The sequence below is a fragment of the Chiloscyllium plagiosum genome, chromosome 1, assembly GCF_004010195.1.
Source record: "Chiloscyllium plagiosum isolate BGI_BamShark_2017 chromosome 1, ASM401019v2, whole genome shotgun sequence".
In the NCBI taxonomy this organism is placed as follows: Eukaryota; Metazoa; Chordata; class Chondrichthyes; order Orectolobiformes; family Hemiscylliidae; genus Chiloscyllium; species Chiloscyllium plagiosum.
The window spans coordinates 151,223,624-151,249,116 of NC_057710.1; the positions used below are offsets into that span (position 1 = coordinate 151,223,624).

Below are 25,493 nucleotides of genomic sequence, written 5' to 3' on the forward strand. Positions count from 1 at the left end.
TCTGAAAATATCATAAAGGATAATCGATCAACTAGAGTTGTAGAGATGTACAGCACGGAAACAAACCCTTTGGTCCAACCCGTCCATGCTGGCCAGATATCCCAACCCAATCTAGTCCCACCTGCCAGGACCCGGCCCATATCCCTCCAAATCCTTCCTGTTCATATATCCATCCAAATGCCTCTTAAATGTTGCAATTGTACCAGCCTCCACCACTTCCTCTGGCAGCTCATTCCATACACGTACCACCCTCTGCGTGAAGATATTACCCGAGAGGTCTCTTTTATATCTTGCTCCTCTCACCCTAAACCTATGTCCTCTAGTTCTGGACTCCCCCATCCCAGGGAAAAGACTTTGTCTATTTACCCTATCCATGATTTTATAAACCTCTATAAGGTCACCCCTCAGCCTCCGATGCTCCAGGGAAAACAGCCCCAGCCTGTTCAGTCTCTCCCTGCAGCTCAAATCCTCCAACCCTGGCAACATCCTTGTAAATCTTTTCTGAACCCTTTCAAGTTTCACAACATCAGAAACCAGAACACCACACAATATTCCAACAGTGGCCTAATTAATGCTCTGTACAGCCACAACATGACCTCCCAACTCCTGTACTCAGTACTCTGACCAATAAAGGAAAGCATACCAAACACCTTCTTCACTATCTTATCGACCTGCGACTTTACTTTCAAGGAACTATGAACCTGCACTCCAAGGTCTCTTTGTTCAGCAACACTCCCTCAGACCTTACATTAAGAGTTTAAGTCCTGCACTGATTTGCTTTTCCAAAATGCAGCACCTCACATTTATCTAAATTAAACTCCATCTGCCACTTCTCAGCCCATCTGATCAAGCTCCTGTTGTACTCTGAGGTAACCTTCTTCGCTGTCCACTACACCTCCAATTGTGTCAAATTTAATAACTATACCTCCTATGTTCACATCCAAATAATTTATGTAAATGACAAAAAATTGATCCAAAAATGGCACTGCACTGGTCACAGCCCTCCACCACCACCCTCTGTCTTCTACCTTTGAGCCAGTTCTGTTTCCAAATGGCTAGTTCTCCCTGTATTCCATGAGATCTAACCTTGCTAACCAGTCTCCCATGGGGAACTGGTTAGCAAGGTTAGATCTCATGGAATACAGGGAGAACTAGCCATTCAGATACAGAACTGAATGCAGCATTCCAACTGATCAATGAATAATTGATGCTGAAGATAGTGATGACTTGTTTGTTCAGAACAATGTTCCCCAGAGCTATGTGGTTTTACTAGTGTGACAACTGACAATTATATCTCCACTCTGAATTCTGGTTTGAAGTCACTCCATAGTCTACCTTGCTCCTATGGAATTGAGAGTTGCTGCTACCAGGCAGGAAGTTCATCACTTCGAGGCACAACAGACAGCCGATAGGCGAAAGAAAGGTAGCGGCAAACATTCCACCTCAACAGTCAGGAACAACATTTTTTGATATCCTGCCTTGATGGCAGAAAGTCAGGACTAGGTACTTTGCAGCCTCTGAATAAAAAATATCTATGCCAACCCAAAATGGGGTGATCAAATGCTGAGTGAAAAAGGTGACTTTTAAGACTGAGGGGGTTGGGAATATGTTCCTGCATGGTCTGGGTGACTAATGGCATGGCCACATATGCTAGTGTGAAGGGAATGAGGCAAGTAAATGGAATGGTTGAGAAAAGAAACTTGAAAGGGTTCAGAAAAGATTTACAAGGATGTTGCCAGGGTTGGAGAATTTGAGCTACAGGGAGAGGCTGAACAGGCTGGGGCTGTTTTCCCTGGAGCATCGGAGGCTGAGGGGTGACCTTATAGAGGTTTACAAAATTATGAGGGGCTCGGATAGGACAAAGAGATAAAGTCTTTTCACTAGGGTGGGAGAATCCAGAACTAGAGGGCATAAGTTTAGGGTGTGAGGGGTAAATTATAAAAGAGTCCTAAGGGGCAACTTTTTCACGCAGAGGGTGGTATGTGTATGGAATGAGCTGCCAGAGGATGTGGTGGAGGCTGGTACAATTGCAACATTTAAGAGGCATTTGGATGGGTATATGAAAAGGAAGGGTTTGGAGGGATATGGGCTGGGTGCTGGCAGGTGGGACTAGATCAGGTTGGGATATCTGGTCAGCATGGATGGGTTGGACCGAAGGGTCCGTTTCCATGCTGTACATCTCTATGACTCTATGACTGTAAAAGGAAGGGCTACAAAAATGGAGGCAATGCAATGGAGATATTCATGAAACGAGCAGGATTTTAAATATGAGGCATTGGTTTTTGACCCACTAATGGAGATCAGGAAAGACAGTGTGCAGGATTTCCTGTGCAACTGAACACTGGCAATGGAGTTCAAAACAAGCTGATGTTTATGGAAGGTGGCCTGTGGCTTTGGGTTTCAGTTACAGATAGGACCTTAGACTGGGTTAGGTGTTGTCAACATTCCTGTGAAAGCTGCCTTCAGACCTTTAAATGATGTTGTGAGAGAAGAAGCTGTAGGTGAAGCAGAGGAGATGAAAGAGAACTTTTTTGGGAAACTATTAAGGTCCTAGTGTGTGGGGCATAAAACAAAACTGTTGATGTAAATGGTCTGACAATGATTTGATCAGAAAGGCTGGAAACAATGTAGGACTATTCCACTGAGCAGGACAATTAAGACACATGATGTGATTAATTCTATCGAAGGCTGTGAAGAATTTGAGAAGAACAAGGTTTGTAATAATTAGTCACAAAGGACATAATGTGTGATTTTGATAATGGCCATTATCAATGCTGTAACAGAAGTCAGCACCTAATCAAATTGATTCAATTGGAGTGGTGGGGATCAATCAGAGAATTGAGGAGGAGACAACATGTTCAAGGACTTTGGTGTGGAAAGGTGAGACAGAGATCAGGAGGTAAATTGCAAGGATAGTATAGGGGAAGGATTTTCAGGATGGAGAGATGACATGAATTTATGTAGTTAAAATAATAGTCTGTTAAGACATCAGCATTAGTCTGTCCATCATCTGACTTGCTGTCCAGAATATTTTCTTATTAATGGGAAGCAAGCGTAAGAATGTGTAAGAATAGTTTATTTTGTAAATTGTGTTTATTGACTGAGAAAATTCCTTAGATAGGTTTCTGTTCTTCAATGGCACATTGATTCATTATGGAAGAAGGTACTTAACAGACAAGTAATTACAGAGTCAAATGTACCAGTGAAATGAGATTAACCATGAATTTTCAGATATTGTTCCTGGATTAGTGGTGCTGGAAGAGCACAGCAGTTCAGGCAGCATCCGAGGAGCAGTAAAATTGACGTTACGGGCAAAAGCCCTTCATCAGGAATAAAGGCAGAGAGCCTGAAGGGTGGAGAGATAAAGGGAAGTTGAAATGTTGGGCCACAGAGCAGTGTGGTTGATTGGTGCAGGTGTCCCAGAGATGTTCCCTAAAGAGCTCTGCTAGGAGGCGTCCAGTCTGCCCAATGTGTAGAGGAGACCGCATCGGGAGCAACGTATACAATAAATGATATTGGTGGATATGCAGGTAAAACTTTGATGATGTGGAAGGCTCCTTTAGGGCCTTGGATGGAGGTGAGGGAGGAGGTGTGGGCGCAGGTTTTGCAATTCCTGCGGTAGCAGGGGAAGATGCCAGGATGGGAGGGTGGGTTGGAAGGAGACGTGGACCTGACCAGGTAGTCACGGAGGGAACGGTCTTTGCGGAAAGCAGAAAGGGGTGGGGAGGGAAATATATCCCTGGTGGTGGGGTCTTTTTGGAGGTGGCAGAAATGTCGGCGGATGATTTGGTTTATGCAAAGGTTGGTAGGGTGGAAGGTGAGCACCAGGGGCGTTCTGTCCTTGTTACGGTTGGAGGGGTGGGGTCTAAGGGCGGTGACCCATTCTATGCTAATCAGTTAAGCCTGTAAAATAACTATATTAAAGTAGCACTATCATGACACTAAATTCCTCATTGATAAATATTAAAAACACTCATGAAATGAAAATAGTATAGTTGGCAGTTACAATTTAATAAAGTGTATAAGTTTTCACTCATTGAAAATATCACAAAAAAGACAGGTGAAGAATATCATTAAGGTATTTTAGTTTATATATCCACAAATATCTCATGGCTTCTCTCTCATTTGTAATGCTTCACACTTTGTTGGACTCTGGGAAGAGAGTATCTAATCATTGTACCTTGACATTCCATTACCATCACCAAATCTACCACTGTCCACATCCTTGGGGTTATCACTGACTAGAAACTGAACTGGATTAGCCATACGAATACAGTGCTACAAGACACGCTATGAATCTTGTGGCGATAAATTCACCTCCTGACTTCCCAAAACCTGTCCATCATCTATGAGGCACGAGTCAGGGGTATGATGGAATACTCTCTATTTTCCTGAATGTATGCAGTTTAAACAATACTTAAGAGGCTTGATAACATCCATACAAAGAAGCCTGCTTGATTGGCACCTCAGCCACAAATATTCAGTCCCTCCACAAGCAACACTCAGTTCTAGCAGTGTGTACCATGGACAAGATGCCTGATGTAAATTTACCAAGGCTTCTTAGACAACATCTGCCAAATCCATGACCATTACATGCAAGTTCCCCTCCAACCCACCCACCATCCAGATTTTGAAAGATATCATCATTCCTTCAGTGTTGCTGTGTCAAAGTGCTACAACTCTTTTCCTAACAGCTATGTAGGCCTACCTACATGATTAGCAGGTTCAAGAGTCAGCTCACCACCACCTTGAATTCTTCATGCTTTCTCACTTTCTGCTTACCTGTTTGAAAAGGCTGCCCCATCTTCCGGGATGCCACATTTTTGCCCTTGCCTGAAATAGTATCAATCAATTAATACAAAAATCTGATATCAATACTTTAAAGAGGTCAGTTTTTATCAATGGTATAATTTAATTTTAAATGATTAAGAAGTAATGAAAATGCTAGCTAACAGGTCTATGTTGCTTTTAAATGATAAAGCATGAGAATTGCACAAGAAAATTTGTCATTTGCTTCTCGTTCTCTGTACAGTCTTCTGCTTTCTTTGACGATCAAACTGAATCAGGAAGTAAGTGATCAAGCACAAAGCAACTGCTGTGTGGTGTGTGGAATATTTAGTCAGAATTCCAAGTCCATTAACACAACTGTATTTCAGGACACAAGCCTCTACCTTGTATTTGTGCTGTATTTTCCAGCAGTGTGAACTTTGAACTCTGTCATCAATCATCACACTAGGATGTTGATGCTGATCAAGTTGCAGAAATGGGAAAATGTCAAACAAGATGATATTTTCACTCCTTAAGCAATCAGAATTTCAGTACAAAAAGAGAGAAGTTTTTGACATGTCTGTGCCAGCTTCCCTTTCAGAGAAGTTTAATTTTCCACCTCTTTACTATTTTCCATAAAAAGGAATAATAATTCTTTTTTCAACAGCAAGTTGGACATTTATCATTTTGAATAAAAAAAATTATGTGAATCTTCTCTCATGTTGTTGGTGATAATCAACAGCAAAGAAACAGACAACTGGTATTTATATAATGTCTTTAATATTGCAAAATGACACAATGTGCTTCTAAGGAGCATTGTCAAACAAAATTTGATACCTAGCAACAAAGAGCAGTTAGTTCATTAATATCCTACAGGGAAGGAAATCTACCACCCTTACCTGGTCTGGCCTACATGTGACCCCAGTCCCACAATGTGATTAACTCTTAGCTGTTCTCTGGGCAATGGAGGATGGGTGATGAATGCTGGTCTAGCCAGCAACACCCATGTCCCACAACAGAATAAAGAAAGATAAAAGACAGGTAATGAAGAAAATTTTGAACAGGATCATCTTGAAGGAGCAAAGGGTTTTAGGAAAGGGATTTTAGAATTCGGGGTCTAAGTGGATGAGGCTAAGATCACGAATGTTGGAGCAATGAAAATTTGGGATGAGGCAGGAGAGGAATTAAAAGAAGTGCTGGAGCTGGGTGCAGTCAATTTCTTTGTCTGATTTACTGTGCTGGTATTTACCCTCTCAGAGAAAGGTTAAGTTACATAATTATCTGGACCCTGATCTAAACTTCCAGGTTACTGCAGGTACCCCAACTGACTGGAAGTCTCAACTATTCTGGCTCATGCTGCTCTGAAACAGATTGTCTAATTGGTCAGGGCTAAGAACAGTTTAGGAAGGCTTTAGAAACCATAATGTGTCCCTTGTATCCAGCTGACAGGCTGGAAATAGCCACTTATGAGAACAAAGGCTTTTTGTTGTGTTAATGTGTACTGATTATAATTCTCCCATCCAGCAATTGACTCAATAACAATGAAAAAGACATTAAAAAGTGGAACTAGTAATTTAATCATCATATATTTAATATTCTTTGCTGACACAAATGTAGATGCTTAAGTGCTTCCATGGAAATATAAATCAACTTATTTAGAACTATTTTATAATTCTGCATATCATTTGGCTAAGTACAGTGTATGGATTACCAAAAGTGCTACATCAGGACTCCAACAGCATAATATACAGAAACTTTATAGCAAAGCACAGAAAATTATTAGACAATTCTAAAAAGGTTGGAAAGAACCTAGGATTATCAGGGTATGGTTCCACCCTACTACTTGATTTATTTATTGGAAAGTTGTAAGAAAAGTCAGCTATATGCACCTTTTTGCCATTTTATCCAGTACTTCCCTATTGCTACGGCACAAAACAACAGGATGGAACTTGAAAAGCCTCCTAACAGCGCAGCAAGAGCGATATTGTTACAAAGCAAAAGACACTAGTGACGGGCAAAGGGGAAAAATTAATTAACATAAAATTAATTACAAAATAGAAGAAATATTTAATATGTCAGCTAGTATATCTGTGGTTTATTTACAGCTAATGCTGTAAAATGGTTAAATTAGATATGATACTAAAAAGGCACAGCTTTCCCTTTCTTAAATACACTGTAAACGTCAGATGTTTATGCATGCAGAAACATTTCACTTTACAAAAAAATTACCTTTAGAAAAGAGACTGTATTACAATTTTTCCTGCCAAAATATATTTCTTTCAAAAAATACTTTTCCTCGGCCTCCTTTTAACCTTTGAACATATCCATTTTCATCTCATTAATGTAGTTCCATGTTATATCAGTCCCAAACCTTCATTAAGCATTTCTTTAGTGTGTAGCGACGTACAGGACACCAAGCCTGCTAAAATAATTTTTAAAGCCAGCAAAACATGAGGAGGAAAATTTAAGGCAAAGTTCAACTTTAAAAGGATCACTTCTTGTGAAAAAGAAGGGATTTGGTCATTCCTGCTGTAACCTCTGGCAACTGGTCATTGATGATCTCCACCAGCATATCCGGGAACTCAATTTTCAGTGCCTTTGATTCCACAAATGTATAGAAACAGAACTGCAGTAGCCCACTGACCAGCTGTAGGGAAAAGATGTGCAGAATTAGAAACAGAGTCTGAGATTTCTGCATTTGTGTCACTATTTTTAAAAATGAGCTGGCACTTCCCTTGGTGTCTTGGTTTTTCTGAACTTTATTAGTTCAACTCCATCAAGAATAGAAGGTGAAAATATTACAGTTATCCATTTAGCGTCCCTGAATCATCATGCTTAATAACTCTTCTATTGGTTTTCTTGCTGCGGTGTGATGCACAACTGGGGCCATAAGTGGTCTGCACTACTGAAAAAAACACTTGCAATACAATAGCCTTCGAACAGCACCTACAGTCATCAGTGACACAACCTCGATCTTGGCTGCTGCTTTTTATATTTTCTAAGAACAATACAGCACAAAAAAACTTGCAATTTGATTGTGTGTTGGCTCTTTGAAAGACCAGTTGAATCAGTTTCACTTCCAGCTCAGAGAATGGTTCATCACCTAGCTGAAAACCATCTTTTGTTAAGTTGAAAAATCCTACTTGACCTGGTAAGGGACAAAGTATCTGCCTGTCCCTTCGGAAACCAGTCCTATCAAGTGTGGTGGGTATTGGGGATTTGCCAATAGTGGGAGTTCCAACTTCCTCTGCCTATAAGAAACATGGCACAAAATGGAAGCTTGCATGGTCTGGCAAATGAGATGTTCTCCAGAAGATGAGTCCAACTAGCCGTATGGCCAGCTGCCTGTATGTGAGAAATAAAAATTGAGAGAACTGCTGTTATATACGGGAATGGGAGTAATGTGGCCAAGAAAACATGCAACACAAGAGCAAATAGGAATGGGAATTAAATGCTGGCCTTGCCAGGGACACCTACATCCCATCATTGAATAGACAGTGGTTTCTGAGGGGCAAGTGGCAGAATACTAGCAACATTAGTTCGTGGGTGCCGAAATCACTCTACAAGCGATGAAGGAATTTGCTGGTCCCATCATAATTTGAGAGCCCCTTCATTGATCCCTTAAACTCTGACAGTGTCAGGGTGGAGGGACACTGAGAAATATAATTCAGGTCAATTTTCTGAGTCATGGATTTTTGGCTAACTATTTCATTTTTCCCCAAATGCAAACACATTTTTCCCAAATGCAAACACATTTATAGATAATTAAAATGTTCAATTTTCACAAATTTCCATTATAAATAGCTCTTACAAGGAGGGTGACCTACTCCTACTTTTCTTCCAATGTAACTCAATGGTGGCTCCTGGTGAGGTGTTGTATGGTAAATTTGTGCCCTTAGGGGAAGCTGTGAGCTAAGAACAAAGCTCAGCATCTCAGCAAAAAAAGTAGTATAATTTTAAAATTGTTACCACACTGAAATAGCTGCCAGTTTCAGTTTTGTCAAGAAGCCTGATGTAATTCAATACCATGCCATTCCCTGCCATTCAATATGATGATGATATAGTTACTGCTGATGTTAATTGCTTTTTATTGGGTGGCATGGTGGCACAGTGGTTAGCACTGCTGCCTCACAGCGCCAGAGACCCAGGTTCAATTCCTCCCTCAGGCGACTGACTGTGTGGAGTTTGCACATTCTCCCCATGTCTGCGTGGGTTTTCTCCGGGTGCTCCGGTTTCCTCCCACAGTCCAAAAATGTGCAGGTCAGGTGAATTGGCCATGCTAAATTGTCCATAGTGTTAGGTAAGGGGTAAATGTAGGAGTATGGGTGGTTTGCGCTTCGGCGGGTTGGTGTGGACTTGTTGGGCTGAAGGGCCTGTTTCCACACTGTAAAGTAATCTAATCTAATCTATATTTTTTTTACTATACCTCTGGAAGTGGTTCTCAGGACATTTGACATTTGAAATACTATTCCTAAACTATTGTGCAAACTCTTCCTAGCTGAGAGGCTGGCTTGTCCATTTTTGGAGTGCAAACATGCACCAATTACAATCTACAAGATGACAGTTTGTGTCTAACAAATATCAAACTAATAGGAACATTAAAATATAATTTCTAACTAAATTGTACTGCAAGTTGAGACTCAGAAAGCAGCAGGATATACATGACTATGGGGGCTCATACTATCACAAACCACAGGAGAACATCACATAACTGACAATAACTTATCTCAGGAAGCACCGGCTCCAGAAACACAAAGAAACCCACTGTTTGTCAGGTTTTCTACGACCATCAATGTAAGTCTACATTTGACTGACACCATGAGGTGTCTCATGACATCTGAACATACTCTGGTGCTCTATGAAACTCAACTCTCAATATTACCTATTTTATACTGATGTGGAGGTGCCGGTGTTGGACTTGAGTGGACAAAGTTAAAAACCGCACAACACCAGGTTATAGCCCAACAGGTTTATTTGGAAGTACTAGCTTTCAGCATGCTCCTCCTTCATCAGGTAGTTAGTGTGGCAGGATCATAGAACACAGAACCTAATAGCAATCTAGGTTTGTTCAATATATTGTATCAGTTGTATGACTGTGGTGTTTTGCTTTAAGTCTTTCATCTGTTAGAATGGGTTGCAGATTTTGATTCATTAATATGTAAATCCCAGAACTCCTTTCAAGTCATATTCCCAAGATAACTTCAGGTTTTATCAAAAAAAAGCTTACATCTCAGCTCAGACAATGCAGTAAAGGTGTGAGGTTAGAGTCTGTCTGTATCCCAATCTTGAGTCAGACTGGTTCTATTTCCAAAGTAGGAATTTATAAAATATCACACAGATTGACTGCCTACAGATTGTGTGCTTTTTGAACAAAATAGAATTATCTTCAAATAAAATTCTGCAAATGCAATTTCACCCTATAGACTCATACATGTGTATGCGTACATTTGTGGAATTGTATTTGCAGACATATTCTATTTTGTTCAAGAAGCACACAATTGTGGGCAGTCAATCCATGTGACATTTTATAAATTTCTATTTTGGAAGTAGAACCAGTCTGACTCATGATCTGAATACAGACAGACTCTAACCTCGCACCTTCAATGCACTGTCGGAGCTGAGATGTCACCTTTTTTTTTTATATAACCTTAAGTTATCTCAGGAATGAGTTGAAAGCAGTTCTGGGATTTACATATTAATGAATTGAAATCTGCAACCCACTCTAACAGATGAAAGACTTAACAGCAATCCAGGTTTGTTCAATATATCATTTCAATTGCTTGACATTGTAATCTTTTGCTTTACATTCTGTGTTCTATGATCCTGCCCCACTAGCTACCTGATGAAGGAGCAGTGCTCTGAAAGCTAGTACTTCCAAATAAACCTGTTAGACTATAACCTGGTGTTGTGTGATTTTTATCTATTTTGTAGTTAGTAGTTTTTCAGTGTACCAGGTACAGTTGTGCTTGCTGGTTCAGAATAATTAAGGAAAAGCTCAGCTGAAGATCTCCCAAACTATTGCCATACTTGCTAATGCTTTTGAGTTGTTTCTACTGTTTCTCAGGGGTCCTGTTAAAATTGTGGTAATAGATTCACAGTGAAACTCCATGTGGAAATTGCTGCTGAAAACACCTGGCAGACTGTGATTTGTACAATAAACACTCCAGGAATGGACGGAAGCCCATCTGAAGATGAGAAAGACATTCCCATGCAATCAAAACCAAAAGTTCAGTAAATTATTTTAAAACGTCAATTGGATTATAGAGCCAATCCAGCATTATAGACCACTGCATAAAGCCAATTCTTGGTCCCATGTTGTGCACCTGGCAGGACGTGGGCAGAACCTACAGGAAAGCAATTGTGATCCATGATTCCATAGTCATCTCTGTCAAATTCCTGGACCCTGCTGATAGCACTAACAATCAACAAATAGCCAGTGCAGTGAAACTGAGAGAACGTTTCAATTCTATTCCTTTACTCACAAATTGTAACTGTACGGTTATGGCTAAATTCTGCAGTTAAGGTTGACAACAAGACTTTCTGTTCATTTCCTCAGTAAAAGATTATTATTATGCATCATCAGCAGTCCAGCAGGGAGCAGTATGGTGACAGTGCGCTTTCAGCAGCTGATTCAAGATTTAGTATTACTGAAAATTTTGTCAACAACCAAAACAGATTGCAAGAGGAAATTAGTTTTTGGCCTCACATTTAAGTGAAGTTTGGTTGTCCTTAAATTTGGTTATTCAAATTTAAAGTGTGCTTATTCCCATTCAATATAGATTCCAAGCAGAATCGTATCTTTTGGGAATGTTTAACTATATTGTAGAAAATAGGAGTATTTTTGTTGCCACACCAGAATGCAACTATTAGGTGTGCCTATTTAAAGATGCGAGAAGGGCTCAAGAACCAAAAGCAATCTATCCGACTGCATTTACATTTTATATAATAAGTTGTTTTCAGGTGTTAACTGATTTCATAGGGAAGGAATGCAACAAAAATCAAAAGGTATCACACATCATGACGATTATTAGTTTGCATAAACTCACATGGCAAAGGCTGCTCGATATGATTATCAGTGGGAATTTCTAATTATATCACACAATCAATTGACACAATTGATTTGTTATAATTTTTGAATGAAATCACCTTGTGTAATATTAATAACCAAATGTGTGATAAAATGGTGTTAATTTCGCATAAATAAATTTCATCCAATTGAGTAGATAAAAGCTGCAAAATCTAATTCGGTGGTACTCATAATTTTGGTGTTACAGACATCACTTTTCAGACACAGAAGGGTCTGAGGTAACGTGCTGGTGCTCCCCACAACAATCACTATTTTGGTAATATATCTGATATATGCACAGCAGGCAAATCAGAATGTCAGTAAGCTTTTAGTACTAATTTGACTCTACTGATGCCATTTTTGACCTGAATGATCCAATTAATGCCTCCTCTTAACTTGAGGTAGTTAATCATGCATTCAATAATAAGAAGGAACCCTGCTAGTTAAATCTAAAGCAATCATTGGCTACTAACGTTGGTTAGTAGATGATTGATTTCTACTGCCTGTTGTTGAGTCGGTCAAAGTATTTGCAGGATTATATTGATGTTAAAGGTTAGTGAACTCTACAGCGAGTGGTGTGTTACATGCTGAACATCTTCATTCTTAATTAAAAGGTATGATGAAAGATGTATTACCATTTAGGATTTGAATTTTAGAATAGTGCCAGATATATTTTTGACAATTCTACTGTTTTAAATGGTCAGGAAGTCATTTGACACTCACGCCCCAGAATATACATAGCTTCAGTCAAGTGCCTGGCAGGACACCGGTGGTGTAAATGAATGGAATGTTTATTTTGCTGAGTTTATAACAAACCAAAGGGCATCTCCATTTAACTTCTGACTTCAATTTAGAAGAATCAGGAATTCAGTTCAGGAGGGAGAACAGTTTGCTTCTTGCAGGAGAATCAAGTTTTAGTCTGTGGGAAGCAGCCACTTTAGCCAAAGTGTTTTGAATTCATGAAGCTTCTAAACTGTAAGGGTTTGTAGTCTTCACATTGTTGGAACTGAAAAAGAATAGGCTGTTGAACTGAGAAAGAATCATGCCAGGACGCCCAAAATGAATCAAAACATGTTTGAGCACTGCAAAGAAGAAGAAGTGGGAAGTGTCAGTTAAGTAAGATATTAACAATTGACCTCGGAGTGATGGCTCTCTGGGATTGAATATTTATAAAATGATAGTAGAACATAGAACTGTACAGCATCAAAGCGGGCCTTTCAGCCCATGATCTTGTGCCAAACATGATGCCAAATTAGATTAATCTCTTCTGCGGGCCCTTTATCCATATCCCTTCATTCTTTGCAAATTCATGGGCTTATCTAAAAGTCCCTTAAATGTCCCTATTGTAGCTGCCTCTACCATCACCCCTGGCAGCACGTTCTAGACTTCTACCAGTCTCTGTATAAAAACCTTGCCTCTCACATTTCCTTTGAACTTTCCCCCTCTCATGCCCCATAGTATTAGGTATTTCAACTCTGGGGAAAAAAATGTTCTCACCATCAACCCTGTAAATGCATGTTATACTTCTATAGACTTTTATCAAGTCTCCCCTCAGTGTCCGCCATTCCAGAGAAAACAACCCAAGATTTTCTAGCCTCTCCTTATAGCTAATCCAGGCAACATCCTGATAAACCTCTTCTGTAACCTTTCCAAAGCCTCTACATCCTTCCTGTATTGTGGCAACCAGAACTGAACACAACACTCTAAGTGTGGCCTAACCAAAGACTTATAAAGCTGCAACATGACATCCGGACTCTTGTACTCGATTCTTCGACTAATAAAGGTGAGTGTGCCATATGCCTTTCTTACCACCCTATCTACTTGCACGGCCACTTTCAGGGAGCTATGGGCTTGAACCCCAAAATCCCTCTGTACATCAATGCTGTTCAGGGTCCTGCCATTAACTGTATGCTTTTTCTTAACATTTGATCCCCTAAAGTACAGAACCTCACACTTACCTGGATTAAATGCCATCTGCCATTTCTCCACCCATACGTGCAACTGATCTATATTCAGCTGTATCCTTTGACAACCTACACTATTTACAACTCCACAGATCTTTGTATCATCCGCAAACATACTAACCTACCCATCCACATTTTCATTCAAGTCACTTATATATATCACAAACAGCAGAGGTCCCAGTATGGGTCCCTGTGGGACACCACTAGTCACAGACCTGCAGCCAGAAAAACATTCTTCCATCACTACGTTCTGCCTTCTACGAGCAAGTCAATTCTGAATCCATGTGGCCAAGTCATCGTGGATTCCAAGAATCTTAATTTTCTGGATGAGCCTACCATGAGGGACATTGTTGAAAACCTTACTAAAAAACAATGTAGACAACATCCACTGCTCTACCCTCATCGATCACCTTTGTTACCTCCTCGGAAAATCCAATCAAGTTAGTAAGACATGATCTGCCCCACACAAAGTGATGCTGACTGTCTTTAACAATTCTCTCCAATAGCTTCCCAATTACCGATGCGAGACTCATCAGCCTATAGTTTCCTGGATTATCCTGATTTCCCTTCTTGAACAGAGGAACAACATTAGCTACTCATCAGTCATCCGGGACCTCTCCAGTGGCTAGCAAGGATACAAAGATCTTGGTTAAGGCCCCAGCAATTTCTTCTCTTGCCTCTCCCAATATCCTGGGGTAGATACCATTGGGGCCTGAAGTCTTCTACACCTTAATGCTTTTCAAAAGATCCAACACCATTTCTTTCTTGAACTCAAAAGGCCATAGCATATTAGCGTGCTCCATATAAATCACGAGAACTGACGGCTCCCAGTTCCGGTAACATGTAGAGTGAGTATAAGCCAGACCCGTTGTAAGTATGAGACCTGGTTGTGGCGACGCTGCGGGGAATAAAATGCTCATATTCTAGCAGACTCGCCTCTTGGTCGTTTGTTCTGTGTCAGACTACTCTCCTACGAACCTGACCTTGAGAATTTTTTAAAACAGTGGCCTAACCAAAGACTTATAAAGCTGCAACATGACATCCGGACTCTTGTACTCGATTCTTCGACTAATAAAGGTGAGTGTGCCATATGCCTTTCTTACCACCCTATCTACTTGCACGGCCACTTTCAGGGAGCTATGGGCTTGAACCCCAAAATCCCTCTGTACATCAATGCTGTTCAGGGTCCTGCCATTAACTGTATGCTTTTTCTTAACATTTGATCCCCTAAAGTACAGAACCTCACACTTACCTGGATTAAATGCCATCTGCCATTTCTCCACCCATACGTGCAACTGATCTATATTCAGCTGTATCCTTTGACAACCTACACTATTTACAACTCCACAGATCTTTGTATCATCCGCAAACATACTAACCTACCCATCCACATTTTCATTCAAGTCACTTATATATATCACAAACAGCAGAGGTCCCAGTATGGGTCCCTGTGGGACACCACTAGTCACAGACCTGCAGCCAGAAAAACATTCTTCCATCACTACGTTCTGCCTTCTACGAGCAAGTCAATTCTGAATCCATGTGGCCAAGTCATCGTGGATTCCAAGAATCTTAATTTTCTGGATGAGCCTACCATGAGGGACATTGTTGAAAACCTTACTAAAAAACAATGTAGACAACATCCACTGCTCTACCCTCATCGATCACCTTTGTTACCTCCTCGGAAAATCCAATCAAGTTAGTAAGACATGATCTGCCCCACACAAAGCGATGCTGACTGTCTTTAACAATTCTCTCCAATAGCTTCCCAATTACCGATGCGAGACTCATCAGCCTATAGTTTCCTGGATTATCCTGATTTCCCTTCTTGAACAGAGGAACAACATTAGCTACTCATCAGTCATCCGGGACCTCTCCAGTGGCTAGCAAGGATACAAAGATCTTGGTTAAGGCCCCAGCAATTTCTTCTCTTGCCTCTCCCAATATCCTGGGGTAGATACCATTGGGGCCTGAAGTCTTCTACACCTTAATGCTTTTCAAAAGATCCAACACCATTTCTTTCTTGAACTCAAAAGGCCATAGCATATTAGCGTGCTCCATATAAATCTCACTACCCTCCATATCCTTCTCTTGGGTGAATATTGATGCAAAGTACTCATTTAGGTTCCTCTGCCTCCAAGCACAAGTTCCCTCCTTTATCCTGGAGTGATCCTACCTTCTCTAGAGTTATCCTCTTACTTTCTATGTATGTATATAATGCCTTGGGATTCTCTTTAACTCTTCATGGCCCCTTCTGGCTCTTCTAATTCTCTGTTTGAGTTCTTTCCTGCTTTGTTTATATTCCTCACAGGCCCTGTCTGATTTTTGCTTCCTATAGCCTTAGATATGCTTCTTTTTTTTCTGTTTGACTAAATTCACAACCTCCTTCATTATCCAGGATCCTTGTCATCCTTGTCTTTCCTCCTTACTGGAACATGCCGGTCCTGAACTCTGATCAGTAGGCCTTTAAACAACTCCAACATGTCAAATATAGACTTGCCCGATAACAGCTCTGCCCAATCAACATTCCATAGCTCCTGTCTAATACTTATGTAATTTGCCCTCCCACAATTTAGTACGTTCCTGCAACGTCCTGACCTATCCTTATTCATAGTTATCTTAAACTTAAAGAGTTTTGATCACTGTTTCCAAAATGCTCTCCCACTGAAATTTCAGTCATCTGGCTAGGCTCATTGGCCAATACAAGGTCAGCATGGCCCTTTGTCCATTTGGACTATCCATATATTCTTTCAAAAACCCTTCTGGATGCACTTAACAAACTCTACCCTGTCTAAGTTTCTTGCTCTAAGGGAGTCCCAGTCTTATATTGAGAAAGTTGAAGTTACCAATATGACAACCCTGTTGTTATTGCATGTTTCCATAATCGGCTGACATATTTGTTCCTCAATGTCTCGGTGGCTGTTCAGTGGCCTACTGTATAACCCTATCAGAGTGACTGCACCAATCTTATTTTTGAGCACTCTCCATATTGCCTCAGTGTATGAGCCTACAGTATATCCTCTCTGAGTGCAGATGTAAGATTCTCCCTAATTAATAATGCAACTCCTCCACCTCTTTTACCTTCCTCTCTATGCATCTAAAACAACAAAACCCTGGAAAGTAGAGCAGCCAATCCTGTCCCTCTCTCAACCATGCCTCTGTAATGGCTACAACATCATAGTCCCAGGTAATGATCCAGGCTCTAAGCTTATCTGCCTTTTCTATAATACTCCTTGCATTGAAATAAGCATACTTTAGGCCCATTAGTACCATTGTGTTCATTTACCTGTCCTTCCTTTCTGTCTTACTGGTGCTAATATCTACCTTCCCCTCACTCCCTTCATTGCCAAGATGCTGCTCTGGTTCCCAGCTCCCGGCCTGTCTAGTTTAAGCCATCCTGAGTAGCACTAGTGAACATCTGCATGAGGATATTGGCTCCCCTCCAGTTTAAGTATAACCCATCCTTCTCATATAGGTCACCTCTGCCTCAGCAGAGGTGCCAATAATCCAAGAACCTTAAACCGTGCCCCTGCACCCTTTCCTTAGCCTTGCATTCATCTCTCCTATCTTTATATTCCTTGCCTCACTAGCACATGGCACTGGTAGTAACCCAGAGATTACTACTCTCAAGATCCTGCTTTTCAGCCTCTTTCTGAACTCCCTGTACTCACTCTGCAGGACCTCTTACTACCTATGTCATTGGTACTAATGTGTACAATGACCTCTGGCTGCTCACCTTCCCCCTTAAGAATTTCACCTAACTGCTCAGAGACATCTTTGACTCTGGCACTAGAGAGGTAACACACCATCCTGGAATCTTGAACACGGCCACAGAAATGCAACACTGTGCCCCTAACTAGCAAGTCTTCTACCAATATCGCTTGCTTGGACTTTGCCCAACCCGGTGCTACAGCAGAGTCAGTTGTGGTGCTACAGGCCTGGCTGCTGCTTTTATAATACCCTGAGATGCTTACCCCACAACAGTATTCAAAACGGTATACTTGTAAGACAGGGAATAGCCACCGGAGACTCCTGCACTACCTGCCTACCTCTCCTGGCAGTCACCCATCTACCTGACTGAACCTGTGGGAAACTGAGTGAATGAATGATTTTTATTGTGATTTTACAGTGTAATGATTTTACAGTGAGAAAAACAGTAAAATACAGTGAAAAGCTTTTCCACTGTCACCACACTATGATGCCACTTCAAATAGTTTTAAGAATAACAGATATAGAACAATACAGCTTAAAAAGAGTCTATCAGTCCTGAACCAGCTCATCATCAACAACGCCTTTGTGCCATCACTCCTCCATAGCCTCACTGCCATCTACCCTGGACCCAACCAACATTGAAGTCACCATCTCAAAGATGCCATCTTTTGACATTGGGCCCATTCTTCACAGCCACCACCTTGTCACCATTCGCTCTGGACTCTCCAACGTCACAGACGCATCTCTCACAGCTGGACTCACCTCGTTGATTTTGCTATGATGCCCTTCTACCACCACTTTGTCACCTGGGTCCAACCAATCACGGAATTGTCAATCCTCAGGCGCCATCTTTCACCACTGAGCCTGACTTGCCAACATTATCTCCATCAGTGTAGCAGCTATTGATTCTGATGCCAGGTCCCATGCTTGCTCTAGAAAAGCGGAGGCCCTTGCAGCAATTTTTGCTTCAAATGTAGCCACTGGTGAAGTTCCAGAAGAGTGACTAATGTTGTTCCATTGTTAAAGAAAGGTAGCAAAGACAAGCCAGGGAACTACAGGCCAGTGAGCCTGACATCAGTGGTAGGCAACTTGTTGGAGAGGATACTGAAGGTCAGGATTAACCAACATTTGGATAACCAAGATTTGATTATGAATAGTCAGCATGGATTTGTGCACAGGAAGTCATGTCTGACAAATCTTTTAGATGTTAGGTTACACTTGTAAAAGTCGTTGGTGAGGTCGCACTTGGAGTATTGGTCATCCTGTTACAGGAAAGACAGTTAAACTGGAAAGAGTGCAAAGAATATTCATGAGGATGTTGCCAGGACTAGTCGGCCTGAGTTATAGGGAGAGGTTGGCCAGGGTAGGAGTTTATTCATTGGAATATAGGAGAATGAGGGGTGACCTTATTGAAGTGCATAAAATCAGGAGGGGTTGGATAGGATGAACGCATTTTTCCCAGGGATGGGGATTTGAAACTAGAGGGCATAGGTTTAAGGTGAGATGGGAAAGATTTAAGGAGGACCTGAGAGGCAACTTCTTCACACAGAGAGTGGAGCATATATGGAATGTGCTGCCACAGAAAATGGTTGAGACAGGTACAACTGTAACATTTAAAAAGTACATGGATGGGAAGGGTTTAGAGGGATATAGACCAAATGCAGGCAATTGGAACTAGCTGAGTGGGCACCACAGTTAGCATGGACCAGTTTGGGTCGAAGGGCCTGTTTCCATGCTGTATTACTTTATGACTCCAAGGTTAATTCCTTGAGACCTGCAGAACATTCTGGTCCAGAAAACCCGACTTCAGACCACATCACTTCAGCTTGGATGGCGGCAGCCGCCTGCATTTAGCTCTTTGCCCTATCTAAAGGCCATTTGTGCCTTTTGTTTCGTGAAACGCAGATCCTACCTCTCAACTAAACCTCTATGCAGTTTCAGTATCTGAGCTGATAGCCACAAAAGTGTGCATGAGTAATGTTATTCCTTCTTCAGCCCTGTTTGTTTGGTCTTTGTCCTTAACCACTGCCTGATCAGGTTAGTTTTTGGGTGCCTGGAAGGATGAAGCCAAAGGCTTGGATTCTGTTGTTGTTGGTGATGACGATGGTGGAGGTGGTGGGGAGGGTAGTATATCATAGATAAATGCTCAGTCTCAATGCTGGCCACGGCCCCCACAATGGTTGTTATGATAATTGGTACCCATCATCTCCTCCGTGTAGGTAAGGACATGCAGCTGTCTACTGCTCTGTGGTGGCTAGATACAAGATGTGAGCTAAGTGGTACAGGTTGTTGAATTCAGTATTTAAACATGCATTTGCGGAACTCAACCACTCAATACTGAACTTCATGCAGCACTGCACCAAGGTACAGGGAACTAGATTCCTGCCGCTGACCAAAACAGCCACCTGGTACCAGAGCCTTCTTGTCAGGACAGCCTCCTGTGGTAAAATGGAATAATTCCTCCTCAGCAGCTCCTTCACAAGATTTCCAGTGTTGCACCAAAAAATCTGGATGACCAACCTTGCCATGATTCAGTGTTTTTTTAAAAATACAGAGCTCTGCTCTATGAATGCAAGCAGAAATAACCTGCTCTTTAGTTGGTGAAAGCTGGCTTAAGTTCCAGCCTTTCACGGTTTGATCAGATAGGCAGCCACTCAACAATATGCTTCGTTCTGGTGCATGCTCCAATAATACATGTTTGCATGCTGCTTTCATCAGTTACACCTAAGTTAATTGCATATTGTGATTTGCTTGCCCCTTTTCTGGCCTTGTCAAATTTTGTAACCAAAGCTTTACGGAAAATGACAAATTTTAATCTGGCCTTTGACTTAACTCTATTGTAATAATCAAACGATTTTGAGAAAATTAGATTCTGTTGTGTTGACTAGGTTTTTTTACACTATAGTTTGGAGTTTTCTGACTCACTGGAACAAAAACATTTCTGTACAGTACATGAAATGAGACATTTAATGTTGAAATTGGACGACATTTTTCTTGCAAATATTCATCATGTTAAATTCAATCTATGTTTGCATTCCTTTTTCACAGACAGTTTCCACAGTGATTGTTGAGAATACATGTTCAGTTTGTGAATTTGACCAGTTCAACTTCATGTAAAGGCTCATTCTTTCCAATTCAATTCGAACCTATGATATCTAGATCTAATGTGAAGATTGGTCTGTATTATGCCAGGGCAGGGTAATAGGTGATGGAAAGTGCATTATGCAACAGAATCAACTCCAATAGGGAGCCGCCCTGCCACATTCAGCCAAGATCCAAATATCACACCTCAAAATAAATTTTTTGTTTTTAGAAATTAAGGTTTCTATCCAAAATATGACACCTCAGAAACAATTCTAAAATAGAGGGATAATGTTTTCAAACTGCTCCACACTGTAATGTTTAGGATGTTTGCCTGAATCTATGAAAAGACACAAAGAAATCATGCTAATGTTGTTGTGAAGTTGGGTAGAATAATTGCAGATTGTGAGACAGGAAGTTAGAATTTGCTGTGTGTAAAAGTGTAAAATGCTAGGAGGGGAAGCATTGCATGGTCTCTTTAAAAGATGGTGTTTTTTGAATGTGTAAAGATTAAAATGGATGTCTGTGAGCAGCAGGTTGGGCGTGTGCTGGTGCACAGAGAGTCCGAACTGCAACATTGTACTGTCTTTCAATACAAGCTAGTAGGTCAAGCAGCAGTTTTTATTGAGACAACAGGTTTTTTGAATTTAGCCACTCAGTTTGAACCAGGCACTTAGATACCAAAAATCAATTAAATTTAAATCTGATGGTTTTGACAACATAGGACCAATCCTATTGTAAGGAATATTGATATGTTATCAAGGGTATACAAGGAGGCAGATGGCAGTTCACCCTGGGACAAGATCCCAGGGTGAACTGCCATCTGCCAGAGCTAACAGCCCTCAGTGCTCTCTCTCTCTCTCTCTCTTGAGATTTCGAGACTAGTTTTTTTTTGTTATATGAGTGGGAATTGTACTTATTAGAACAGCATACCAACTTGTTTTATTCAGGAATAGTTTGTAGTTAGATGAGATTTATTTGGTTTGTTAATTGTTTAGTTAATTTGTTCATTGTTAGAGTTAGATAAATAAGTTATTACTTGTTGATTTTGAAGTGAATGTCAGGGATTTATTTTACTTAACCACTAGAAGTTGCTAGAAAGCAGGTTACATCACTTTTCACCCTCTTTTTGCAGATTATAGGGTGAGGTGATCCTCTTTAGGTGTATCGGTTTTGATTCTTGGGGGGGTGGGGTCAACCTCCACTTTATCACAATGTGCACACTGTGAGTAGCTGAAAGTTGCAAAGGGACATCATAGTTAGTCAGTTCTTTCAGCAACAATCTTGAGGACAAACACCAAAATGCTGTAAAGCTCAGAATGAATGAGGCAACAAAAATGCCCCTGCCTGTCCTTTTACTACCCAAACAATATGTTTGCCTTTTCACCTCCTCTGTGCAGGAAGCCAGGTACCAAAGTATGCAGATTCATTATGCCAATTGTCAAACATCAGGCCAAGTGATCACAGTCTAACAAGAAAACTGAACACAAACCAGCAAGGGATTTCATGAGCCAGTGATTATTAATACATCTTTTAGTGAAAATATTGATGTTATCTCATCAGGATCTCTAAAAGCCATTTACTGCTTAAAGATTTTTATTTGCTTTATTCACTGATGCTGTTCTTTAAATAGTCATGACTGATATTGCAAGAAGCCATCACTTGATAATTTGGCCATCACGGGCAATTTAAAACCAATTTAGTTTGAGCAACTTATGACAATGTAAAAGGCTGTATTTTGATTTTCTGTATTTTTGACTGTGTACTGAATTGGGAAAAGAACTGTCTTAAAAATGAAAAAGATTGAAGGATTGCTTCACTTTTTAAAAACAAGTAACCTGACATCATTGTAAGTATTGTTTACATAGCTGTTTGTTCAAACTGAGGTGGAAACCTGGTTTGCAGATTAGCTGAAACCAAGAGGTGAGTATGAATAGAGCTATGGTAAAGCTTTGGCTGGCAGTAAGTAACTGACTGGTCTTGCACTAGTGACCAGTTATTAATGACAAAGGCCTTCTGCCTATCAACAACAATATGATTGGCTCACAGTTAGCCAACCAGCTTGGAGGTATGAATGTTTTAGCAGAAATCATAAGATCTCCACAGCATAAAAAGTTGCTCGTGCTCTGCATTAAAAAGCATTAAGCCCTAAGTTAGCCAGTTTATTTCCATCTTTTGGTTGCTGTAAGATGTGACTTTTAATTCACAAGTTCAAGATCTTTATAAATGGGAACCAGTCACCCTGTGCCTCCTGCAAACTGATGAAAGTATCTGGAGAAGGAACACAGACAGGCAGCTTTCTGATGAGGACAAGAATTATCTTAGCAAACTGTGTGAACAGGGACCACTGAACTGCTAGTCTTAATCTTTCCCTCTGTATGTAAAAGGTCTGTCTGTATGTATTCTTAGAAAGGAGTTTATACTGGGGCTAGGGTTTTAACTCTTAGTTATTATGTCAATAGCTTGTAACTGCTTAACTGTGGCTTGAATCTGTTTATTTGTCATAAACAGTCATTCTTGTTAAGTAAAAAAATCTACTTCCTGTTAACCTGGGTCTAAAAGACAAGTAAATTGTGGAATTCTGTGTACTTACTATAATTTCTAAATGTCATGACAATCCCAGGATTAGTTTCATTTTCATTGCACTATCCCTGCTAGCTGTAACAACTTAGTGATCTCAGGTTAAATCTCACTCTCAGTGAATATCTTTTTAATGTTGGTCTCAACATTTGCTGCAAAAACAAAATTTAGCCCAAGGCTCAGAAATGTTTGGTAATATGTATAGTTAGACAGTGATATTTTCTTAAAACTTACCTCATGCATACTGTCAAGGACTTTGGTCAACTGATAAAACCGTTGCCAGTTTTGTCCACAATTATTTTCATTTCTTGCTATAACTCTCCTCAACTCCTTGATATAGTTCAATCTCATTTCGTCAAATGCAGTTTGACTTTTCAGGCCATCTTTTGGAACTGTGTAATGCAAATACAAACATTCTGCCAATTAGTGCATCATTTTTCAAAAACTTAAAATTCACTTAACTCCTAACAAATCCCATTACATTGCTACTCTTAGATCAACAAAAACAAACAAGAGGCTAGACACTGAATTTTAATGTTTAAGGTTTTCACTGATAAAACACCAGTGCTGAGTTATTGATTGATGGTGAGTTTTCCAGACTATCATGTTTATTTAGACAGTGTAATTCTGTTGCATAATCAAAGATTCTGTGATCCCCTTTTCGATGGTGATTCATTCAGTAGTAACAAGAAGAAATGCAAACTGTTCAGTTCTTGGAGAGATAGGTCGGTATAACAGCATTAGGCAGATCTTCCAAGAATTTTCTAATACTTCCACAAATTTTCAAAGCAATTTCTAAATCTTGCCTCTAACTTAAAAGATGCAAAAGTGCCAACAATGGGAGACTTCCTAGAATTCTTGATTTATTTTCTAATACGGTAAGCATCCACAAAAATGCTCCAAAAATTCTGAACATGAATAAATTTAGATTTACAAAGGAGTGACTGACAGCTTTGTGAATTGATGGAACCCTGATTCTATCACATCTGTCATTTGTTTAACATACCTAACATATCAGGAATCAGCCCTACTGGGATAATATGGGATCCATTCTCATTCCATCAGCAGAAACTAGGAATTGGCCTCTGTCCAATCAGTACAAGCTAGGGATGAATCACCTCTCAGCAGGACAAGTTGGAATGACTCATTGTGCCACCAAGGCATACTGGAACATAGGGATATAACAACAGAGGCAGTCCACGCAGTCCACTATAAGGCCTGTCAACCACACTATTCTGAAATGTAAGGTCATGGTTGGCAGCACTATTCTAAAAGGTTTCACTGCATGAAGACTGCTCTGAAGTGAAAATATGTTCTGAGAAAGCACTTTAAATGGGGAAACACTGCGTATGTATCAGTCTTACCAGCCTTCGTTACGGGTGAATCTATAGCCAGTTATTTGGTTGTGCATTGGATTGATTTTCCTTTTACTTTTAGGTTGATTCCAGATTACATTATTTTTTATTTTCATTTTCCCTCCTTTCCTCTCTTCATGATAGAGGATTGGTATACAAATGCTGGAACTTTCCAGTATCTCATGCTTTTAGCCATTCTTCAAGACAGTGATCACTGACACAGTATTCCACCACAGAGATCATCACAGTTAATTGCAATCCTGTCCTCCTTCATATCTCTGTCAAGAATCACTTGATAATGGTCAAGAGCATGATCAATCCTCTTCTCTGTAATCCAGAGGCAGTGAGGTTAAAAAGGTGTCCCAGTTATCTAGCTGTGATCAGCTGGTTGAGGAAACAAAATGAGAACATTTGGACTGCATACCTTAGTGCAAAGGTTTTCACTCATTTTTGATTAAGAACCACAATTCCAAGCAGTGGCTTGCTTGAAGAGTGTCTTCACTTGAACACATTGTCTTTCTTTGTAAATGTTCATAAATTAAGCTTTTAAGGAGGAAAAGGTTTAATATAACAGGGCTAACATCTGATAAATAAAATAACTAATTGTGTAGTGCAGAGCTTTCCATGGTATTAAGTATATTATCTAGGAAATGATCAGCAAATCAAGAAGGGCAACACTGGCATACAAGTTTGCTGAATTGATTTAGTTAGCTGAATATTTAAAGTTGTCAAAGGTCTCCGATTCATTATTTTTCCAAAAGTAATCCTTATAATGAGACATGTGGAACTAGAGCATTGCCACAGATTTATTTGGAATAGCCTGTTGCAGTGCTAATGGTTCTCTGCATTATGAGAGTGTTCAGATGAAACTCCCTCACTATATTCAATGTTTAGAGATCATGGAGTAAGTTAGGTATTGTCAGTTCATAGTCGGGTGACTTGAGAAAATTGTAACTCAGTCTGATCACT

The 25,493-nt window shown here is 40.3% G+C and overlaps 1 protein-coding gene across 4 annotated transcripts in view; it reads right to left on the reverse strand.

The window, feature by feature from the left end:
* Positions 1–6,337: 6,337 nt before the first annotated feature.
* Positions 6,338–25,493, reverse strand: part of nr3c2 (nuclear receptor subfamily 3, group C, member 2) — a 326,244-nt gene continuing 307,088 nt past the window's right edge. For 2 of the 4 annotated variants that reach the window (XM_043699476.1, XM_043699456.1), the window contains exons 8-9: positions 23,404–23,561; positions 6,338–7,414 (exon numbers count right to left, since the gene is read on the reverse strand). In XM_043699476.1, the coding sequence (XP_043555411.1) occupies positions 7,259–7,414; positions 23,404–23,561 (314 nt within the window). In that variant the 3' untranslated portion in view covers positions 6,338–7,258. Of the gene's footprint in view, positions 7,415–7,464; positions 8,113–23,403; positions 23,562–25,493 lie in introns of those variants that run through there. The other 2 variants (XM_043699466.1, XM_043699486.1) reach the window with 2 other exon arrangements.